Here is a 24,230-nt window from a genome sequence, read left to right on the forward strand (position 1 = left end):
CAATACAATGCACCCCCCATCACCACCTACACACACACAATGCACCCCCCATCACCCCCTACACACACACAATGCACCCCCCATCACTCCCTACACACACACACACAATACACCCCCCATCACCCCCCCCACACACACACACACACAATGCACCCACCCATCACCCCTACACACACACACACACAATGCATCCCCCATCACCCCCTACACACCCACAATACAATGCACCCCCCATCACCACCTACACACACACACACACACAATGCGCCCCCCATCGCCCCCTACACACACACAATGCACCCCCCCATCACTCCCTACACACACACACACACACAATGCACCCCCCCATCACTACCTACACACACACACAATGCACCCCCCATTACCCTCTCCTCACACGCAATACAATGCACCCTCCATTACCCCTCCCCACACACACAATACAATGCACCCCCCATTACCCCTCCACCCACACAGAATACAATGCACCTCCATTACCCCTCCCCCCACACACAATACAATACACCCCCCATTACCCCTCCCTCCACACACAATACAATGCAACCCTCATCACCCCCTACACACACAAATTACACTGCCCCATCACTACACACTCCTGCCTCCCCCCTTCCCTCGGAATACAGTATTCCCCCTCTGCCTGTCACAAAGCTGTGTTCCTTCACAAATGTTCCCCATTATGTGTCCTCAGCCCCTCCCCACTCATCCCCATTAATTAAACCTATCTCTTCAGCTCCTTCATGGAGCGCTTACCACTTCCTGATGTCCCCTGTGTGGCGCCCGCAGGACTGTGATGACGTCAGCAAGATGTTGATCTCATCACGTTGCTGCACGTCAGGGGTGGGGCTGTTCAAATGTATTTACGTCTGAAAGATGCAAATACATTTGAATAGGAAGGAGGAAGCTGCAGTCTCCGGCACCGGCTCAGCACGCTGCCTCCTGCTCCTGCAGTGCCCGGCATGTACACACTGCTGAGGAGCGTGGCGGGGACAGCAGAAACAGCGGCCCACTACACCGTGCCCCTGCTTCTAGGGGGTCAGCTGCCCCCCCTGCCCCTCGCTGGGTACGCCCATGATGGCCGCAGCACATAGCAGGGAGCTCATTGGCACACCTCTGACCCTGGAAGTGCAAGCGCTGGTACTTCCAGGGTCAATCAGCGTCCTGTGCCCGCAGTTTTGTTTTTGCATCTTAAAGACGCAGATACAAATAAATGGTGGTGCCTGGTGGAAAGTATGGCCCCGGTGGTGGGGGCCACCTTAGAAGCTCTTTTGGTGGGGGCCCCGGGGCTGCAGCCCCGCCTGCCCCGCCTATAATCCGGCCCTGCGGAGGACGCATGCAAATCCGCAGCAAAAAATTGACATCCTGCGGCTTGGAAAGCCGCACTGCAGGTCAGTGTTTGCTGCCGAAAAAACAAGCACAGTGAGCACGGGATTTCTAGAAATCCTTCCATGACTACGGAATGTCTGACTAAAGGCCTTACCATTAACCAACCGTCCCCCACCCTCTAGGATTCTTATCTAAAACAAACACAAATACTGCATGACATTGGATATAAAGGCCACAGCAGCCCCATTTATTAATAACAAAATATAAACAATAAATGTAATGTGGCGCTCTGGACAAGCCAGGACGTCACAGGTACTGCAACAACACACCCCACACCCCGGTTAGGCACATCAGCCGCACACACAAAATCCTTGTTGCCTCCCTCCAGGGGCTGATGTCCACACCAGGTGGGGCGGAGCCAGGCGGTTGGCCCCACCCACCAAGGAGTTCACAGTCCTGGAGGCGGGAAAAGGGTTCAGTTCAGTTGGCAGTTCAGTTTGGAGTGGAGTTGATGAAAGTGGTAGTGGAGGAGCTGACTGGCCGTGTCCGGGTACGTGGCCCGGGCACAGAAACAGCAAGGTTGGCAGACGGTGGTGACCGTCTGCAGGCGAGGCCGATCGGAGCACAACCGTAAGGACCAGGGACGGGCGGTGGCCCGCCGGTACCGGACTGGGGAGCGAAGAGAGGCCAGCACCATTCGGCAGGGCCTACGGACCCCGACCAGGCTTGGAGTCGCCGTTAAACCGGTCAAATCCGTCAGCGACGGGAACCTCCGGGGTTTCCCAGCAATAAAGACCCGACTGAAGGCAACCGCTCAACCGTGAAGGGAAATACAGCTACCGCCACAGCTAGAGTTCCCAGGGCCAGCGCCTGCGGGCAAAAGGGGCTCCTCCGGCAAACATACCGCTGGGGAGCGGGTTACCGGTGGGAAGCCATCGGGGCCGAGAACATAACACCGGTGCAGGGAGAGACAGTTACCGCCAACCTACCGGGAGTGACCGTCGCAGCCGTCTGTGGGACTCGTCCATCCAGCCGTTTGTTTTACCAGAGACTCCGTGTGCGTTACTGGCTGAGTAAGTACCACCGTGCGCTGCCCCGCGACCCTGCACCTGGTCAAGCCCCGCAATCCATCAAACAAACAATCACTCCGGGCCCCGGGACTACCACAATCCCCCCTACCCACGGAGGGGAGGAGAAACATCCCAGCTGCTCCCTGTCACCGCTCCCGGGATCCCCATACAGAGCAGCGGTGGTGCCCCAACCTCACCACACACCGTGGGTGGCGTCACAAACCGACATCAGAAACACCAACAAAACACCCCTTTCACTCACGTGCGAGGAGCGCCGCTCGAGTCCCCGGATCCGGCCCACCGCTCAAGCCACCGAGCAGCCGTAGCAGCAGCGCCGGACCCGAGTGTGGTGAGCGCAGCGCCCCGCCGTCCGCGACAACTTGGCGTCATGAACAGGATCTTACCGTTCTACCGCCTGGTAGAAGTGCGCCTTGTGCCCCGCCGGAGGTGTCCGGCCGAAAATTTTTGGAAGCCGCCATATTGGGCGCGAAAAGTCCCTGCTCGAGTGTCTTCCCGAGCAGTGGAGGCGCGAAAGCCAAAGCTCCGCCCCTGAAGAGGAGGTACCAAGGAGACACCAAGGGGGCACGGATGGCATCTGGCCGCATGAAGACCGCGGCTATAAAAGCAGGGACGCCAGGACCCTGCGGCCATCTTTTGGTTCCCGGAGGAGGCCGGAGCAGCAATGCACCGTCGACGAGCAACACCGTAACCCCCGCGCCCGGCACCGCAGCGTGGGTGGAGGTCCGGACCGCCCAGCTGCATAGCCGACTGCAGATCCGAGTGCAGCTCCTCTTGGAGGAGTGGGAGGCCAACATGGCGGACGTGGTGGCGGCCATACGGAGACGCGAGGTGGAGGAAGTTTTGGAAGAGCGGGTAAGCGACCCATGCCCCTGTATCCCGGAAGGGTCGGCCATCGTGGCTGAGGAGCCGGTCTGCGGCCGCTCGCCCTGCTGCCTCCCCCGCTGCCCGTATTGGCTGCTGCTGCCCTGCCACTAGGCCCGCTACCACCGCAACTGGTAGCGGTACCCTGCCAATCCACCCAGGCGGACCGTCCTGCAGCCGAGGCCCGTGACCGTCCGGCACCGCTCCCTTGGAAGATACCAAGATCCGAGCCCGTTAGCGGAGATGCCCCGGAGGCACACACAGTGACCGTGCCTACGCCCGAACCGGCTCCGACAGCTTGCCCCGTGCAGAAGGAGACGGAGGTCAAGCGGGAAAAGCTCCCTGTATCCATCCCCCCACGCCTCGGCTGAGGCTGCGCTGGGTTGTATCTGTAAGGCAGCGCCCCAGGCCGTGACACCGCGGGACCTCCCACCCCGAACGCCCGTCCTAGGAACCGTAAAAGAGGTCTCGCGGGGCCCGACCCGTGCGCAGGGGCCCGCAATAGCCCCTTACTGGGACAGAGAGCTGACACCGCTGGGCCAAGAAATCGCGGAAAGGGAGAAGAGGAAGGCGGAGCTGGTAGCCCGCACGATAAGAGAGAAGGAGAACCTCCGCAGGGCCACTTTCCGGGTGCAGGGCCCGAGGTACGAGAGGCAAGTGAGGAGGTTCGACGCCTGTAGGGGATACGGCTTCATTTTCGAACCGGGCTGAAAGAAAAGGTTCTCGTAGACCTCGAGAGCTAAGAAGACGTTGTAGACAATCCGTTCCAAGCAAAGACTGAAGTTTATTCCGAGATAGCAACAGAGCAGATAAGACAGGTTATCGGCACGAAGTCACACGCAGGTGTCTTGTAGAACAGCAGAATTAGCAACAGATGAAGAAGAAGTGTTCCCAATGGGCGTGTGGGGGCTTTTATACATGTTAGACAAAGGAAAGCTCATACTGCAGAGAAAGGCGTACACATTAGAAAACAAAGAATATAATGATACATCATGACATTATTTACGAGCATTGCGGTAAAAACTTATCAGATCCCTATGGGCCTCCATGATACTTTTAATTAATTCAGTAATATTGTCATGGCTAACATCTCTGATCCCTGAAGGCGCCTCTACTTCACATAACTCTTCAAACACTGATAACTCTATTGACAACTTTGTTTCTTTATCAATTCAATATACCTGCTATTCATGACTACACATCACCATCTATCAACTGACGCAATTGTATTGTTCTATACAAATTAACCTTTTTGAACTTCTTATACTTGCTAATAACACTGATGTCATCTCTATCTCCTCTCTGGGAGAGAACTCTAGCCAATGCATCTCATTAGCTGCAAAGTTGGTTTGCTCAAGTCTGACTAAAGGTCCAGTCACACTAAGCAACTTACCAGCGATCCCAACAACGATAGGGATCGCTGGTAAGTTGCTAGGAGGTTGCTGGTGAGCTGTCACACTGCGACGCTCCAGCGATCCCACCAGCAACCTGACCTGGCAGGGATCGCTGGAGCGTGGCTACACGAGTTGCTGGTGAGCTCACCAGCAACCAGTGACCAGCCCCCAGTCTCCTAGTTACAGCACACATCAGGTTAATTAACCCGATGTGTGCTGCAGCTAAATGTGCACAGAGCAGGGAGCAGCGCACACTGAGCGCTGGCTCCTTGCTCTCCTAGTTACAGCACACATCGGGTTAATTGCCTGATGTGTGCTGCAGCTATCTGTGCACAGAGCAGGAGCCGGCAGCACAGGCAGTGAGAGCGGAGGAGGCTGGTATCAAAGGTAAATATCGGGTAACCAAGGACAGGGCTTCTTGGTTACCCGATGTTTACATTAGTTACCAGCCTCAGCAGAAGCCGGCTCCTGCTGCCTGCACAATTAGTTGTTGCTGTCTCGCTGTCACACACAGCGATCTGTGCTTCACAGCAGGACAGCAACAACTAAAAAATGGCCCAGGACATTCAGCAACAACCAACGACCTCACAGCAGGGGCCAGGTTGTTGCTGGATGTCACACACAGCAACATCGCTAGCAACGTCACAAAAGTTGTTCGTTACCAGCGATGTTGCTAGCGATGTTGCTTAGTGTGACGGGGCCTTAAGATGGCTGTTAGGTACAACATGGCTGCTCAGCATATTTTGGCTGACTATCTCTAACAACTCCCCCTTTTGTACTCTGTCCAGAGTACAACTTACAGCACTGAGATACGTAAGGGTGAATTGCCATAGACAGGATTATTGAGGCACCTCATTGACTCATACACCTGTAAGCCAGTTTTTCCAAGAGATCAGATTGAGCATATACATGGAGGGCCCACATCCCTAACAAAAACATACAAAAAACAAAAAAAAAAGTAATGAAAGTATGAGTCCCAAGGTAATGAGTCCTTTAACAGTCCTTAAATATTCTGATCCATGTTTTCCTTTCCTCCCCGAATTCTGGAATCTTCAGATATTCTCCCCCTCTCACACTATCAGAGTCCAACTGTATCGTGTGAAACACCACATGCAGATACTCTGGCAGATCCATGGTTGGGGACCTGTGGGAAAAATAAAAGTGAGGTATCAGTTCTTACCAATATTAGGAAGTTTACATTGATCAATGTGAATAATCTTAACACCTTTGTCTCTTGGCTTGCTAACCCTACGTACTCATAAAACTGTGGGGCCAATCACTTGTGTGACAAAAATGAACACTCCTAATTTGCTTCTCTGAGTTCTACCTGACGTTTTTAGTTTTTAACTATGATCTGAGCTTCTGTAACAATTTTGGATTGAAAGGATTTTTCAATAGGATTGACACAACTTTTAGCCATCTGAAAAACAGTATACTACTAAAGGTGCTAAATCTGTTGTTGGTTTTGGTGCCACTGATCCCTCTGTACTATGGCTTGTTCTGGGCAAGGAGATACAATGTCACTTGGCAAATGAACAGGCATCTGTCTTCCCGTCATTAATTCAAAAGGAGAAATTCCTGTGGATTTGGAAGCCACAGCACGGATGGCCAGCAGAATAGCTGGTAAAATCAAAGGAGCAAATCCGACTATGTGTCTTACTTGATTCGTCGTCCAGTGTACAGCCAGTACATGCTTCATGCACAAAGTGAAGCCCTTTTCCATGCACGTTAACAACTGAGCGGAAAAACCCAAGGCATGTAAATGACTTGCAATTTCAGAACCTTCTTTGGGCCATTCTTGCAAAAGCACAGATGAGATGGATACATCCCCTGTGCAGGACTGGGAGGGATCAGGGTTGATTAATGCCATGGCTGCAGTGAGAGCCCGCTTTAACCCGTCAAAGGCCTGTAGGATTTCGATAATGATTTGGACATAATCATTCTCAATACATTTTAGGAGCTCATATAGTGGTTTAGCAAGGCAAGCAAAATCTACAATAAATTCTCTGGAAAAATTAACAATGGGTACGGAGAAAAATCCGTTTGCAATGTTAAGACATGAAAACACTTTACATTCATTCCTCAGCTGCGACATGACTTTAGCGACAGATGCAACAAAGTGAGCAGGTGACGGAGTGTACTTATTTACAAGTCTCAGGTCCACAACCATGCGAAAGCTACCATCTGTCTTTTTGACAGGCAGGATGGGGCTGTTGCACAGGGAGTTTCTATGCACGACCACGCCCTGTTTTTCCAACCCAGAAACTGCCACCCGTATGTACGGGATGATTTCTTCAGGAATTCGGTACTGTCGCTGGAAAGGTGATAGCTTATCACCATCAATTTTAACCTGAGTTTGCATTAGACCACAATCAGTTTCATTTGAAGTCCACAATTCTGGGAACAACTGTTTCAATTCATCTTTTAAAGCATCATTTGCAACATTTTCCCCCAAAATTTCATCAGTACATAGATTCAAGCTGGCAATGTCTACTTTATGACTCTCCAGCTCTTTTTCCACAGGCACAATAACGGAACAAACAGTGGCTCTCTTGTCACGCCACAGAGCTCGGTTACATAAATCAACAACAATTCCCAATGCTCCTAGTACATCAGTTCCCAAAATAGTGGAGTCCAACTGTGGATTTACCCAAAAAGTACATCGAAGACCCCTTTGCTTCGATCCCCCTGAGTCCTAAAATCTCAGGTTCACTGGACGGCTTTTTGTTGCTTGAATACAGGAGCCTTCAAATCCTACCAAAGTGGTAGTTTCAGGCAGTCCAGGGGGTGACTGCAATTTGTGCCCAGTTACAAAACCGAGGCTCCTGTATGAACGAGAAAGTCTTCCCACGATAGCTCCTCCATTCTCCCTCTGACATATGGTCGTCCATCCGTGCCCAGGGAAAGATGGGCAAGAAAGGTGAGGGGAACAGGGGGTTCACGGCATCAATCCGTGTCTCCCGCCGTGGGAAGCCCAAAAAAATCCATCATTCTCGTCTATGAGAGTCTTTCGCCCCACAGCCCCCACCTCTGCCCCAAAGAGACCATCAGCGAGAGCCCGGTCCTCATATTCCTGCAGCTCCTTCACTGCCGGAGCATAGAAACGAGGAGGGGTGGCTCCACCCTGAATAGCATTGATCTCTTTGCCTGTGTAATTAAGAGCTAGGGGAACGGAAGGTCCCTGAGTGGCAGGGTTAACCATTTGAAGACCATTGTACTGCTGATACTGCTGGGGATCATCCACGAGGGGATAAGGAGGTCTTAGTCCCTGTGGATGGGGTCCGGGAATACCTCGAGACATGGGGGGTTAAATGGTACCCGAGGTATGTTCCTCTGCTCCAAATGAGGACACTGACGTTTGATATGTCTCACCTGTCCACAGAAATAACACACCGGAGGACCCCTATTGGGGTTCCGAAAGGGGGGCTCTGCCGACTGGGACCAGCCCATTCTCGGCAGCTGGCCATCCCCCCTGGAAACCCTGGTCTCCGTGAATCAGCAGATGCAACCCAAGGCGCGCGGTAGGCAAAAACATTAGATTCGTCTCCCTTCGTCTCGGACTGCATGGTTCTGACATTGGTTAACAAGGCTTCGACTACATCCTCAATAGATTCAGCATTATTCAAAACCCCTGACTTGAAAGTCCCGTCAAAGGGTACTTTCTTCACAAACTGTTCCATCATCACATTTCTATTCCCTTGATCCATACTACTCAATAACTTGTCAAACACTACGCACCAGGCTGCAACCCACTTACTTGCTTGAACTCTAAACTCATCCCCTTTCTTAATTTTGAAGGACTCTAACAATCCCGGATTAGACTTTCTCCCTCGTGGCTTTTGGGAGATCACTAACTTCATCCTCCTCTGAGAATCTGTAAGGTCATAATGAATCCCTCTTCCTTCTTGTACTTTGTAGTGGGACAAAAATTCAGGAGGAACAAAGGACAGAAAGTATCGGGCAGCATCCTCTGTGGACTCAATTTGAAACTTATTCAACCATGATTCAAAACCAAGAACATTATGGAACACCCCTTTACTTTCATCCCAATTGGGCAGGTTTTTAATAAATTTAAGATGTATCAGGGATGCCTGGCCGGGAGCTATTTTAGGGGTAGAAGTGGCATTAGGTTTATCCTCTATCTGGGATAAATCATCCCCATCATCAGTGTCCCCAGACTCTTTCTTTAACTGCTCCTGCATCAACTGAATATGTTTTGTCACTACTTCTTGCTTTTCCATATGTTCTCTCATCCAGTTCTGTAACCTAAGTCTCCATTCCTCAACTTTCTTCCCTGTCACACTCTGACTCAGTGCCACCTCCCCCTTCTCTTTCATCGCTGCATGCAGGTCCCGGAGCTCATACCCCTCCCTTTGTGCTACCTCTGCTTGCTTTAATGTCTCATTCTGCTGCGCTTCTCTCTCCCCATACACTATTCTATTCCACGTGACCCCACTAATATGCTGTCTCTGAGGCTGTCTTTCAATTGCCTGGTCAAAAGCCATCACTGTCTTACACAAAGCCGCTACTCGGCACCCTTCCCTAACTAGCGACTTCTTTCTGTCTAATTCTCTATTCTCTTGCACAAACCAGTGCATCCTTTTTAACGATGTAACTTCTGTATTAACCCCTTCCACCTGGGGTGTGACAGCGTGCCTTTCTGCCTGTCTTTTTAACCACTCCATGTCAGTTCAGTGGTCTACAAGGACGCGTTTTAAGTCTGCTCTAGTATCAACCAATGCGATTCAAGCAAGAGTTAGATACTCACACCTCTCTGTATGGAAGACCCGTGTGCCGGCTTGAGTCGACCAAGTGAGATGTAGTTGCTTTCCAGCCTCACTCACTACGCTTGCCAGGCGTATCCCTCCGTCTTTTAAAGCCTCTTTGCTACCGTGGCACAAAAACAGTTCTCCATGCCCTTGTAGATATACTCACATAGAGGTTTCTTCTTAGTTAAACATAAATCTCTATAGTCCTTAGTCTCTTATAATAAAATAAAAAAAACAATCGGGCAGACTGGGATGCACTCGTGAGTGGTTCTCTTCAGGCTGGCTTCCTTTGAGGGACTTCCACATTGCGCAACGCTTTTTCTTCTTTTTCCCTTCCAGTCCTTAGCTCTCGTCTACAAATTCTTCCTAGGTTCTTCTTGGAGGCAGCCACCATCCTGGCTTCTCCTCCTTAGCTGAGCTCACCACTTGAAAGAAAAAGTTCTCGTAGACCTCGAGAGCTAAGAAGATGTTGTAGACAATCCGTTCCAAGCAAAGACTGAAGTTTATTCCGAGATAGCAACAGAGCAGATAAGACAGGTTATCGGCACGAAGACACACGCAGGTGTCTTGTAGAACAGCAGAATTAGCAACAGATGAAGAAGAAGTGTTCCCAATGGGCATGTGGGGGCTTTTATACATGTTAGACAAAGGAAAGCTCATACTGCAGAGAAAGGCGTACACATTAGAAAACAAAGAATATAATGATACATCATGACATTATTTACGAGCATTGCGGTAAAAACTTATCAGATCCCTATGGGCCTCCATGATACTTTTAATTAATTCAGTAATGTTGTCATGGCTAACATCTCTGATCCCTGAAGGCGCCTCTACTTCACATAACTCTTGAAACACTGACAACTCTATTGACAACTTTGTTTCTTTATCAATTCAATATACCTGCTATTCGTGACTACACATCACCATCTATCAACTGACGCAATTGTATTGTTCTATACAAATTAACCTTTTTGAACTTCTTATACTTGCTAATAACACTGATGTCATCTCTATCTCCTCTCTGGGGGGAGAACTCTAGCCAATGCATCTCATTAGCTGCAAAGTTGGTTTGCTCAAGTCTGACTAAGATGGCTGTTAGGTACAACATGGCTGCTCAGCATATTTTGGCTGACTATCTCTAACAGGGCCTGGAGGCCGAAGTTTTTATAGCCCGGAGGGACGTAAATGACCACCTGCCGGAGGATCACCCAAGCCGCAACTTGTTTCCCGGTGACCTTGTCACCTATACCCGGCCCTGCGGCGAGAGGGGCTGGTTTGCCCTGGACGCTAGGCTGAGAGGAGGCCAGGAGCCTCAAGCACCAACCCAGTCCCCTCCCCCGCTAAGTGGAGTGGACTAGAGTGATGGCAGCGGTCCTCCGCCGCAAGTGTCCCCGTTGGGACCACAAGCACCGTGTGATGTTCTTGATGTTGTTGAATGTGACCAAATGGTAAGATTGAATCAACCGAAGAAGTTTATCAGATTAACACCGTGATTGAACCGGCCGTTGCCGGCAACTAGTCCCCGTTGGGACCCCTTGCACCGTGCGTAAGGAACTGCTTACGGACAAGCCCGAGAACTTGCAGGGCAACCACAAACTGGTGGCATAAAATGTTGGCTTGTGACCGTGACCGCCTCCGGAGAGGCTGATTTGGGAGGATGGGCCTGGAGGAAAGGGATGGCCCAGGCCCGCCACTACCGTAACCGGTGGCAATCCTCCGGGGGTTCAGGGGTTCCCCATGGACGTGGGTCCCCTGAAAGAGACCGTACCCGCTCGGGCAATTTGGTTCTGGACTGGGGCAAGGGGTGCTGCCCACTTCTTAGGGGCAGAATCAGGGCCAGGTTGTTTGGGCAGGGGGAGAGCAGAAGCCGTACCGTTAATAAAATGTTGGTAACGTTAAAGCACTGTGCCTCCCATTAGGGGAAGTTCATAAAATGTTTGTGATTTTACGTTTTACCGTTTTTCTACCTTTTTCAGTTGTGAAAATAAAACCGGTGATGGACGAGCAGCCCGCGGACGGTCTGCGTTTAACCAAGGGGGAATGTGGTGCCCTGGACAAGCCAGGACATCACAGGTACTGCAACAACACACCCCACACCCCGGTTAGGCACATCAGCCGCACACACAAAATCCTTGTTGCCTCCCTCCAGGGGCTGATGTCCACACCAGGTGGGGTGGAGCCAGGCGGTTGGCCCCACCCACCAAGGAGTGCACAGTCCTGGAGGCGGGAAAAGGGTTCAGTTCAGTTGGCAGTTCAGTTTGGAGTGGAGTTGAGGAAAGTGGTAGTGGTTGAGCTGGCTGGCCGTGTCCGGGTACGTGGCCCGGGCACAGAAACAGCAAGGTTGGCAGATGGTGGTGATCATCTGCAGGCGAGGCCGATCGGAGCACAACCGTAAGGACCGGGGACGGGCGGTGGCCCGCCGATACCGGACCGGGGAGCGAAGAGAGGCCAGCACCATTCAGCAGGGCCTACGGACCCTGACCAGGCTTGGAGTCGCCGTTAAGCCGGTCAAATCCGTCAGCGACGGGAACCTCCGGGGTTTCCCAGCAATAAAGACCCGACTGAAGGCAACCGCTCAACTGTGAAGGGAAATACAGCTACCGCCACAGCTAGAGTTCCCAGGGCCAGCGCCTGCGGGCAAAAGGGGCTCCTCCGGCAAACATACCGCTGGGGAGCGGGTTACCGGTGGGAAGCCATCGGGGCCGAGAACATAACACCGGTGCAGGGAGAGACAGTTACCGCCAACCTACCGGGAGTGACCGTCGCAGCCGTCTGTGGGACTCGTCCATGCAGCCGTTTGTTTTACCAGAGACTCCGTGTGCGTTACTGGCTGAGTAAGTACCACCGTGCCGTCTGGCACTGCGCTGCCCCACGACCCTGCACCTGGTCAAGCCCCGCCACCCGCGACAGTAACATTTCAAATCTTCATTGAAGAACACGCAAAGGAGGGGGGGGTAACTGAAGGTTGACAAAAAACTGTTCAGTGCAACATCGGCCAACCTCTTGCCCTCAGCCGCACCACACCGACTCGAGAGCACCTGGCCAGATGTTGCCCACCCCTTGTCCTGCTGAGACTCAACCCAGCATGGACCTGTCTCACCAAACACTTGCACCACTAGAGGTAACCCGCTCCTGCACTGGGTTCCGTCCTCTCTTCTGTGCAACCCCCTCCTTTCCGCTGCTGCGACAAATCACTATCTTCCTCCTCTTCTTCACCAGTCGTTGAATCTACCACCAGGGCGGGTGGGAACGATTCAGGACGCCGTCCAAGGTAAGAATGCCCACCCTCACCCCTGACCTGACCTATATACGACCCCTTTCTATCACCACCCCCTGACCAATCAAACTGACCCTTGATCCTAACTGCCTCCCGAGTTAGTTCCTCCCCTAGCTTTCTCACACAGCCTGCAATTTACACTTAATCCAATTTACATTTAATCCTTTAATCACCCTATGGCCTTGCATCCCTCCTAGTCATGCTGCCCTCCCTTGAGCCCCTTTGGGGCAGCAGTCCGGGATATTCCTCTATGCTTGTACTGTACAATTCAGCGTTTTGGATGCAGCGAAAACACGCTACATCCAAAATGCTGCAAACATTGATCATGGGCACGCACTCTTATAGTCAATAGCGCCGTCAGCACTTACGCCCAAATCCTGTTTTGCAGGGTTTTGAATGAAAGCCCCAACATGAAAGTAGGGGCAAAACTGACATGAACATAGCCTCAGGTATATAAAAATAATTGTATTTCTAGTTAAATTCAGCACCATAATTCAGTGCCAGATTGCACGGAGCTTGTTGTTTACCAGAGCATCTGACTGCATTCTGCCTGTTATTTCCACAGTACAAATGTTTTAGGCATTTAGTTACTTAGATACAGAAGTTACATTGTCCCTTGAGTGTTTTTATCAACCATTCACAACAGCTATAAAATTAGTTGTTGCTTGCTAGCATGAGTAAATAGGTAGACCTCAGAATACTCTCACATACTGTATGTGAAGCGCTTAAAGGGATTCTCCAGGAATACGTAATAAATAAAGAAAATGTCATTATAAATAAACTCCTAAATAAAAGTAAAGGAAACCTGACTGCCCGAATTACCCAATTTATGTTTGACTCTGCTATGTTTAATTTTGAAACACTGCTACATTTCAGACAAAAACATTGGGGACCGAACCTCACATGAGACTAGTCAGACAAATGGGTCCCCAGAAGCTTCTCCCCGCCCGCTGCCAGTAACTGACAGGTCTCTCCGCTTATACACATCCAAGGGAGAGACCTGCAACTTGAGGGCAGGGAGTAGTTACCAGAGATCTGCCGGTCAGACTAGTCTGTACGGCTCAGTATGTTCTTCTCTGAACCCCCACAGTTAAACATACCTGGCTAAAATAATCCAGCCAATGTCTGATTCATGCTGCCCATGGTTTGGGCAACATATATCAGCTGTCAGCTTTCCTTCAATAATTATCAATTCCCAATCTTTTTGTCTAGGGAGGACATCACTGTAGTACATCACACTGGCTGTTGGCCTATTACATTGAAAGAAACCTATTCTAGAATGTTTTAAAGCTAGAACCAGGAGCAGGTACAGTTGGAAGGTCTGTCATCTCCCTTCATCTGTCATCTCCCTTCATCTGTCATCTCCCTTCATCTGTCATCTCCCTTCCCTTCATAGGATATTGTGATGTAATGCTGGAGATACCAGAAGTGCTGAGGCTAAGCTCACACTGCTGTCCACCATGTCTTTCTAAATAGTGCTTGGCTGCTATGACCTGGAGATAGCTTGGCAGTATGTGCTATAGCTTCTCCAACTCACGGCAACGGAGCTTCATATTGCACATACTCACAGGCACCTGTCCTATTAACAAGCTAGGCAGAGTCGGTTTTAGACAAAGTTGGGCCCTAGGCAAAAGTTAAAAGTGGGGCCCCAAATGGTAACATATTGCACCATTACACAAAACAATTTAGGTTGCATTTACAGGAACCTATTAAAGACCTTCAAACGAGTGCCATCAACTATATTACAGTCATCTGGTGCTTCTGTACTGGCCTCTTTACACATGCTGCTGACAAAAGATTATGGGGTTATGTATATACACATACTGCACATACATACACTGTTTCTGATGAAGCGTGTTTTACCATAATTGGTGGGGGTTTTAAATCCCCCTAGGCACTGCTGGCACTTTATTGGCACTAAAAACATTTTACATTGGTATGTTCATTTTGGAGATTGTTATCCTTATGTGTTGACTATACATACTCTGTGTAATATATGGCCATAGGGCTAATACGCTGTATGTTTATATCATCACTTTGTAGCTGTAGTTTATACTGGACAGACATATCTTTCTGTATGATGTGCTATGTTTAGCTTCCAGCAGTGGTGTCATTCCATTGTCCTTTTTTGCTCACTTTTATCGCTTTGATATAATAATGTTATATTTGCAACTTTTGTCCATCCATCCGATTCCTTTCTTCTAATTTATCTTTTGTGGTAGTTGCTGCACCTTTCAGGGGGAATCATTGTATGTGTTTCCCTTCGGTGCTACATATATGCTATTTGTCTATATGGATTTTGTTTTTCTAATACAGCCTGTAAATACAATAAATACTAAATACCAGCCTGTCTACTCTTCAGTTCCTCTGGACTCTAGCAATTAAAGGACCTTTGATGTCCAAGATGTCATCAAAGGACCTTAACCAGTCTTAACCTTGGAGTAGAAATTCTGGGCCCCCTAAGAGCTTGTGGGAAATAGCTCAGTTTGCCCCCCCCAACGCAAGCCCTGCATATCAGCCTGTCCCCTCTTCAGCTCCTCCAGACTCCTGAAGGTAAAGGACCTTTGATGACACCACCACCAATCCCCACCCTAATCCTAGGTCAGACTTCTGCAACTGTAACAAGACGGCAGCCCTTTTAATTAATTATAGTGATTACCTGTAGAGAAAACTTGTGTGATTTGCTTGTTAAATGTAATTAGGAGGTTATTATTATTATTATTATTATTATTATTATTTTTACGGACATTTTATTTATGTATTTATTGTTTTTTATTCTTGAGAACCCTTTTCAAGATGACTGTTAGTCAATATAATCAAAGGCAAGTGAACTGGATAATTAACAGAAACCTTTTACAAATTTGATTATGCTTTGCAATGGTGATATCACGTCGACAGCACTGCATCCAATTACTGAGCTCAGCAGCTTGTACATGCTAGATTGGCAGGGCCCTTGCATTTAGTGATTGGCTGTAGCCCTGTTGATGGGACGTAATGTCATTTCAGTCAAAAAGCCAAGATTAGGGCAGCATTAGGTACACATCACTGAACTATGGAAGGTTGAGTAAAATAAAGTGTGGCATTTTACAATCAACTGAGCCTATGGACAAACATTTCTGAAAGATGAAAACCCCTGTAGGCTATGTGCGCACTGGGAAATGGAATTTTCTTGAGAAAATTCCGCATGCTCTCAAAGATTACCGCACCCGCGGTAAAAAAACGCGGCAAACCGCACCCGACAACCGCATGCGGTTTGCCGCGGTTTGCTGCGGTTTTACCGCGGTATTGTTCGCGGTATTGCCGCGGTTTTGCCGCGTGCGGGTTGGGATGTGCTTTATTGCATTCAATGCAATAAAGCACATTGAAAAAAAAAAAGAAAAAAAAAGTCATTTAATTCTGAGATAGTAGATAGATAGACAAAAGAATAGATAGAGGGATAGATAGATAGACAGATAGAGGGATAGATAGACAGATAGAGGACAGATCGCTACATTTCCCACGGTCGGCAGTGAGTTCACATTACCGGCCGTGGGAAATGACCGGTAATTACCTCTGCTGTCTGCTGCATTCATTCAGCGCTGTGTCTGTGACAGTCGCGGCTGGATGTAAGCAGCGCAGGACCTGTGGATTACGCCAGAGCTGTGGATTACGCCGGAGCTTTGGTGCGGGAGGGGTTCATAAAATGGTGAACGAGGCTTGTTTGTTTTATTTAAAATAAAGGATTTTTTGGTGTCTGTGTTTTATTCACTTTACGTACGGGTTGATCATGTCAGCTGTCACATAGACGCTGCCATGATCAAGCCTGGAGTTAATGGCGGTGATCCACCACCATTAACCCCTTGTATTACCTTGCTGCCACTGCTACACGGCAGTAAAAAGAGCCGGGGACACGCCGGTGCTGCCGCATAATGCATGCGACAGTCCCGGGGCAGCTGCGGCTGATATTCTCGGCTGCAGGAGGGGGAGTGAGGCGGGGGACATTAACCCTGCCCCTCTCCCTCCCCAGCCTGAGAATACCGGGCCGCCGCTGTGTGCTTACCTCGGCTGGAAGGTAAATATGCAGCGGAGCCCACGTTCTTTGTTTTCTATATTTCCGTTTTCTTTCTATGTGTGTTCTATGTGTCTGTGTCTATGTCTGTGATGTCTGTGTGTGTGTGTGATCTGTGTGTGTGATCTGTGTGTGTGTTTACTCTCTGCTCCGCTTCCTCTTCCTGTAATGACATCACTTCCCTGCAAAACCGCAGACAGGCGATGTACATTACCGGAGGTAAACCGCGAAATACCGCAGGGAATAACGCAGGAAAACGCAGTGAACCGCACAGAATTTGCTTCCTGCGGGAATCCCACAGCAAAACATGCAGCTGTCAAATTCCGCCTAGTGCGCACAGGATTTTTTTTGCCCATAGGTTTTGCTGGTGATTCACTGCAGAGATGTTATGAACATTTTCTGTAGCGAAACATGCAGCAAAACCGCAAAAAATCCGCGGCAAAATCTGGTAAGTGCACACATAGCCTTAAACGGTTTGTCTCAAGTGATCTCTTGAGCAGCACACAGCTATCCATTCTCTTTCACTTCCTGGTTTCAGCCAGGGCGGGCTCTCCTGTCACTCTGTACAAAGGCTAGTAAGACGTAGTACAGCATAATCCCCACTAGGTGGCAGCAGAGTAGTGAAGAAGACACAAAGAAACACTGTAACGGAAATGCAACTGAAGTACAGCAGAGTAACTTCAGCAGGCAGTTAACAGGCAAGCCACCATGGGGCAATAGAGTAGTCAAACAGTCAAGGTCTAGCCAGGAAAGTCGAGTCAGTGCAAGGGAGTATCACAATCAAGTCAGAAAACAGAACCGAGTCGGAATGCGGGAAATTAGGTATGCAGAGGGAAATACAAACAGCAGACAAGAGCGGGAAGTCAGGGATCGGGACAGGCAGAAAAACTGGGAAGAGTACAGGTCAGGACACACTGGCAGGGAGGTAGGACAAATCGGGAACACTCACCAGAGCCAGTATACAAGCTGCAAGGCTGAAATATCACTGGCACTGAGCCATAGGTAGAGAGGCAATATATAGCATCCAGGGATCCAGAACGAGTTAAGGGAAGTTAACCCCTGACATGACCAGACCCAAGCTTGGTGTAACCAGCAGCAGGGAAAAGCAGGCCTGGATCATGACATCTCCTCCTTGAGTGACAGTTCTGGTGAGCAGCAGAGCTGTGGTATTCGAAGAAATAAAGAGTTCAGCACAAGTTCTGCTGCAACACATTCAGTTTTTAGTAGTTTGTTTTGAGTGTATACTGTTATCATAAAATTTACACATAGAGAGATAACATTGCATTTGAACAAGGGCTTAGGACAGTGAGAGATGTAATTTGGAGACCTGTTGTGGAGGAAGGCAATGGTGGGAGCCTGGGATTTTGAGGATTTCGTAATAGCAGCTTGTCAGGAGTGGAGAGAGAGTAGAGATTAACTGCTGTATAGAAATCAAAGGGCTGGAGATAGGTGGCTGGGATATTAGATGTTAACTCCTCTCCTGGAATATAACTACTGCTCACTCTTGGCCAGAGCCAGGGTAGGCACTAACGGCAAACTCCATGGAAATAAGCTGTACACTATGAAAAATAAAAGCTCTTAGAGCAGGAGAATGACAGTAGGGAGTAAAAGCAAGTCACTTGCAAATTTGCTTATTTTCATGCTAACTAAAAAAAATTAATAACTTAAGAATTCATCTTTAAATGGGCTGTTTTCATGCTAACTATGCAGGAAAACAATATGCATCGACTGGTCTGGCCTGAATAATCATTAGTGTAATTAGGCAACTTTAAAAGTTAGTTGTTGTTTTTTTGCCTATACAGGGCAGTATAAAATATTACAGAATAATGTAGAGTGTATAGCAGTTTTAGTTGATATGTCACTTTTGGATTGTCTGTCTTGTTGACTCCTTTATGCTCCCACTAAAGCAGTCTACAATTACAATGTTGCCTCTGGTTTTGAAAAGGAAGTAAAGACTTAATGCACATGCCAGCCTTAAAGGGGTTGTTCACTACTCAGCATTAGTGGCCACATTGCTGTAAACCTCATAGGGAAGGCTTTTGTCAAATACCTTGTGTAGTACATTCTGCTTCTAAGCTATGCTATTGCGGTCCGCTCATCTCCTTCTTGTGAGCCCCTGGGCTCCGTGACCTCTGAGATCAGGTGATGTCACGACAACTGCCCATTGACCTGACATCACTGAGGCAGGCCCCAGTCTTCCTGAGTGACTAGTCTATGGGCAGAGTTTCAACCGTTCGTCACAGAGTGGGAAACTCTGCCCACAGACCAGTCAAACCAGTCATCAGGACAATATACAAGGAATAATATTCCTTGTATATTGTCCTGAGGAAGGGGACGGATATGTCCCTGAAACGCGTAGACCTGAGAAAATAAAAGGGATTTACTTATACGTTCCGGACTCCCGTGGTTGTGGCAAGGTATTTAAACCCGCTTTCCTCCTGCCTTTGAAATAATGATCGTTTCTAAAGATAGGTTATCATTAACCATTAACATCAAAGTAGTGGACATTGCTCCAGGTGCAAAATTTATTACTGGGCCCCTGATTTTTTCATTTGCTATTTTTTAAACTGGTATCTCATGTAGAAAGAGGTTTTAGGCACTAGAGCCTTAAGGTACCGTCACACTAAGCGACGCTCCAGCGATCCCACCAGCAACCTGACCTGGCAGAGATCACTGGAGCGTCGCTACACGGGTTGCTGGTGAGCTGTCACACAGGCAGAACTCACCAGCAACCAGTGACCAGCCCCCAGCCAGCAGCGACGCGTGGAAGCAATGCTGCGCTTGGTAACTAAGTTAAATATCGGATAACCAACCCGATATTTACCTTGGTTACCAGTGCACACCGCTTAGCGCTGGCTCCCTGTACTCCTAGCCAGAGTACACATCGGGTTAATTACCCAATGTGTAGTTTGGCTATGTGTGCAGGGAGCAGGGATCCGGCACTGACAGCGTGAGAGCGGCGGACGCTGGTAACGAAGGTAAATATCGGGTAACCAAGGAAAGGGCTTCTTGGTTACCCGATATTTACATTGGTTACCAGCGTCCGCAGAAGCCGGCTCCCTGCTCACTGCACATTCAGTTGTTGCTCTCTCGCTGTCACACCTCACAGCAGGGGCCGGGTTGTTGCTGGATGTCACACACAGGAACATCGCTAGCAAGTTGTGCCTCAGCAGCGATATTGCTAGCGATGTTGCTTAGTGTGACGGTACCTTTAGGGACAGGGAGACCTTTTACCTCCAGTACCAATATTAATCTAGAATATAATTATTATGTATCTCCTGGATATGCAATAAATACTATATGGAAGATTGATATTCAACAATGAAAGTACAAATGAAATATATACAATATATATATATATATATATATATATATAAAGTCATATGAAAAAGTTTGGGCACCACTATTAATGTTAACCTTTTTTCTTTATAACAATTTGGGTTTTTGCAATAGCTATTTCAATTTCATACATCTAATAACTGATGGACTGAGTAATATTTCTGGATTGAAATGAGGTTTACTATACTAACAGAAAATGTGCAATCCGCATTTAAACAAAATTTGACCGGTGCAAAAGTATGGGCACCCTTATCAATTTCTTGATATGAACACTCCTAACTACTTTTTACTGACTTACTAAAGCACTAAATTGGTTTTGTAACCTCATTGAGCTTTGAACTTCATAGGCAGGTGTATACAATCATGAGAAAAGGTATTTAAGGTGGCCACTTGCAAGTTGTTCTCCTATTTGAATCTCCTATGAAGAGTGGCATCATGGGCTCCTCAAAACAACTCTCAAATGATCTGAAAACAAAAATTATTCAACATAGTTGTTCAGGGGAAGGATACAAAAAGTTGTCTCAGAGATTTAAACTGTCAGTTTCCACTGTGAGGAACATAGTAAGGAAATGGAAGAACACAGGTACAGTTCTTGTTAAGCCCAGAAGTGGCAGGCCAAGAAAAATATCAGAAAGGCAGAGAAGAAGAATGGTGAGTACAGTCAAGGACAATCCACAGACCACCTCCAAAGACCTGCAGCATCATCTTGCTGCAGATGGTGTCAATGTGCATCGGTCAACAATACAGCGGACTTTGCACAAGGAGAAGCTCTATGGGAGAGTGATGCGAAAGAAGCCGTTTCTGCAAGCACGCCACAAACAGAGTCGCCTGAGGTATGCAAAAGCATATTTGGACAAGCCAGTTACATTTTGGAAGAAGGTCCTGTGGACTGATGAAACAAAGATTGAGTTGTTTGGCCATACAAAAAGGCGTTATGCATGGAGGCAAAAAAACACGGCATTTCAAGAAAACCACTTGCTACCCACAGTAAAATTTGGTGGAGGTTCCATCATGCTTTGGGGCTGGGTGGCCAATGCCGGCACCGGGAATCTTGTTAAAGTTGAGGGTCACATGGATTCAACTCAGTATCAGCAGATTCTTGACAATAATGAGGAAGAATCAGTGACGAAGTTGAAGTTACGCAGGGGATGGATATTTCAGCAAGACAATGATCCAAAACACCGCTCTAAATCTACTCAGGCATTCATGCAGAGGAACAATTACAATGTTCTGGAATGGCCATCCCTTTCCTCAGACCTGAATATCATTGAACATCTGTGGGATGATTTGAAGCGTGCTGTCCATGCTCGGCGACCATCAAACTTAACTGAACTGGAATTGTTTTGTAAACAGGAATGGTCAAATATACCTACATACCTAAATATAGCTACAGGAAGCAACTAGAGTCTGTTATTTTTGCAAAAGGAGGATCTACAAAATATTAATGTCACTTTTATGTTGAGGTGCCCATACTTTTGCACCGGTCAAATTTTGTTTGAATGAGGATTGCACATTTTCTGTTAGTACAATAAACCTCATTTCAATCCAGAAATATTACTCAGTCCATCAGTTATTAGATATATGAAACAGAAATAGCTGTTGCAAGAACCCAAATTGTTATAAAGAAAAAAGGTTAACATTAATAGGGGTGCCCAAACTTTTTCATATGACTGTATATATATATATATATATATAAAATTATACACACACAAAGCTTTCATGGGTATTTTATTTTTATTTTGCTTCTAACAGAAACTGCTAATTTCCCAAACAATGAAGGACAAGCCATTACAGATGGCGTCAACAGGAATTCGGCTATTATTGGAGGTAAGATAATCTAGTTTTATTTGTACAAGGTTAAAAGACAGAGAGAAATAGACTTAGATTTTTGGAATATGTTTCAGCTGTAAAAGCCATGCCACCAAACAGCTGCATCACAAAATCAAGACAATTTGTCATAAAAAGGTACTGTATATGGTTTTTAACATGAATTAGTAATTTTTAACAACTTAGCAATTTAGAAAGTGAAAAGGGTTAATTTAATAGAGGCTAAGAATACACTGATGTGTTCTGTTCCTAATAAGTTTAGATTTGGCATGGACTGTCCATAAAACCTATAAAAGATGAATGGCTTGGTAAAGATTGGCCATTTTTGGGATGTTCTTAGGAAACTTGAGGGCATTCCACGGAGGATTCAATGTCTTGAAATTTACATTTGTAATCCCATCAGGGTCAAAGTAACACACAAAATCCACCACCGTACATATAATATGACCCCCCCCCCATCCCAACGTGGAAAGATAGCCGAATGCAATGTACAGTTAAGCACATTTTTGCTTTAGGCCTCATCCAGATATTCATTTTACTTTCATACAAGAATATTACTGACTGACTAGTCAGTGTTTGGTGTATGTGTAAATTAGCATATGGGTGGCAATCGCTGCTCTCCATGATTTTCACTGACCCTTAGGCTATGTGCGCACTAGAAAAGTGATTTTTCTCAAGAAAAAACCGCATGCGTTTTTCCCACGGTTTTTCCGCAGGTTAGTCCCTGCAGGTTTTTTATGCTGTAACTGCAATAAATAATATAGATATTAGATAGATAATCGATAGACAGACAGATAATGGATAGAGGGAAAGATGGATAGATGAATAGATAGATAGATAGATAGATAGATGAGAAAGACCTATATAATGTCCCACCTCCCTGCATTTTCTAAGCTGGTACCCTTTAGGGACTTTCATGTGGCACTAAAGGATGCCTAGCCTTGTATTTAGCCATAAAATAAATAAATAATTAAAAAAAAACCACGTGAGGTCCCCCCATCTTTTGTAGCCAGCTAGGGTAAAACAGACGGCTGCAGCCTGCAAACCACAGCTGGCAGCTTCACCTTGGCTGGTAATCCAAAACAGAGGGCACCCCACGCTGTTATTTTACATTAAATAATTTAAAACAAAAAACGTGGGGTCATCCCCAAATTGGATCACCAGCCAAAGTAAAGCGGACAGCTGTGGTCTGGTATTCTCAGACTAGGGAGGTCCACTGTTATTGGACACTCCCCAGCCTAAAAATAGCAGGCCGCAGCCGCCCCAGAAGTGGCGCATCCATTAGACGTGCCAATCCTGGCGCTTCGCCCCAACTCATCCCGTTGCCCTGGTGCGTTGGCAAACGAGGTAATATATGGGGTTGATGCCAGATGTGTAATGTCACCTGGCATCAAGCTCTCGGGTTCGTGATGTAAGGCGTCTATCAGATACCCGACATCACCAACCCAGTCAGTAAGAAATAAAAAATAGATAACAAAAAAAGTTTTATTTGAAAAAACACTGCCCAAAACATTCCCTCTTTCACCAATTTATTGAAAAGAACAATCAATTCCATGTCCGGCGTAATCCAATAAGGGGGGGTCCCACGGCGATCCATACCATAGTCACTGTCCCATTCAATGAAGAACAGAATGTTCCCCATTGGCTAGGAGAGCAATGCAGTGACCTGAGCATCAATATCAACATCAACATGAATAGCCCAGGTCACTGCAGGGGATGACGAGCGCTGCTGTCAGGAGGATAGATGAGACCATTACCTGCTGTGTTGATCTCCTGCAGTCCTGCCATCAGCGCTGTCACTGCCTTCTATGCCCGCCGCGTTATCAGCAGTATCGCGAGAGCCCGTGACGTCACCGCTAGTGACAGTCTCATGCCGCTCGCAAGACAGGCATAGACAGCAGTGACAGCGGTGACGTCAGAAGGCAGGAGATCATCACAGCAGGTAATGATCTCATCTAACCTCCGGACAGCAGCGCTCGGCATCCCCGCGGCTGCACGCACTGCTGTGTGTCAGTGCCTGCCTGCGCTGCAGGGTGAGAAGCTGCTGACACTGCGGGCAGACACTGACACTGCAGGGCATGCAGCGGCAGGGCCGGAGCGGGACACAGACTGCACGGGCACCTGGAGGTCACACGGAAGTGCTTCTGTGCGGCGTCCAGGTAGTGTGACGTGTGTGTCTACTCTGCTCCGCTTCCTCTTTCTGGCATAATGACATCACTCCCTGCAAAACCGCAGGCACTGCAGCGATGAGCATTACCGCAGGTAAATCACGGCTATACC

General features: G+C 47.9%; 1 protein-coding gene across 1 annotated transcript in view; it reads left to right on the plus strand.

Annotated features, from left to right (window-relative positions):
* The window catches only part of CNTNAP2 (contactin associated protein 2), a 2,823,191-nt gene that overhangs the window by 2,791,194 nt on the left and 7,767 nt on the right, over positions 1-24,230 (plus strand). The window contains exon 23 of the mRNA XM_075315157.1: positions 21,876-21,950. Coding sequence (XP_075171272.1) covers positions 21,876-21,950 — 75 coding nt within the window. The remainder of the gene's footprint in view (positions 1-21,875; positions 21,951-24,230) is intronic.

The sequence above is a fragment of the Anomaloglossus baeobatrachus genome, chromosome 6 (genome assembly GCF_048569485.1).
Source record: "Anomaloglossus baeobatrachus isolate aAnoBae1 chromosome 6, aAnoBae1.hap1, whole genome shotgun sequence".
Lineage (NCBI taxonomy): Eukaryota > Metazoa > Chordata > Amphibia > Anura > Aromobatidae > Anomaloglossus > Anomaloglossus baeobatrachus.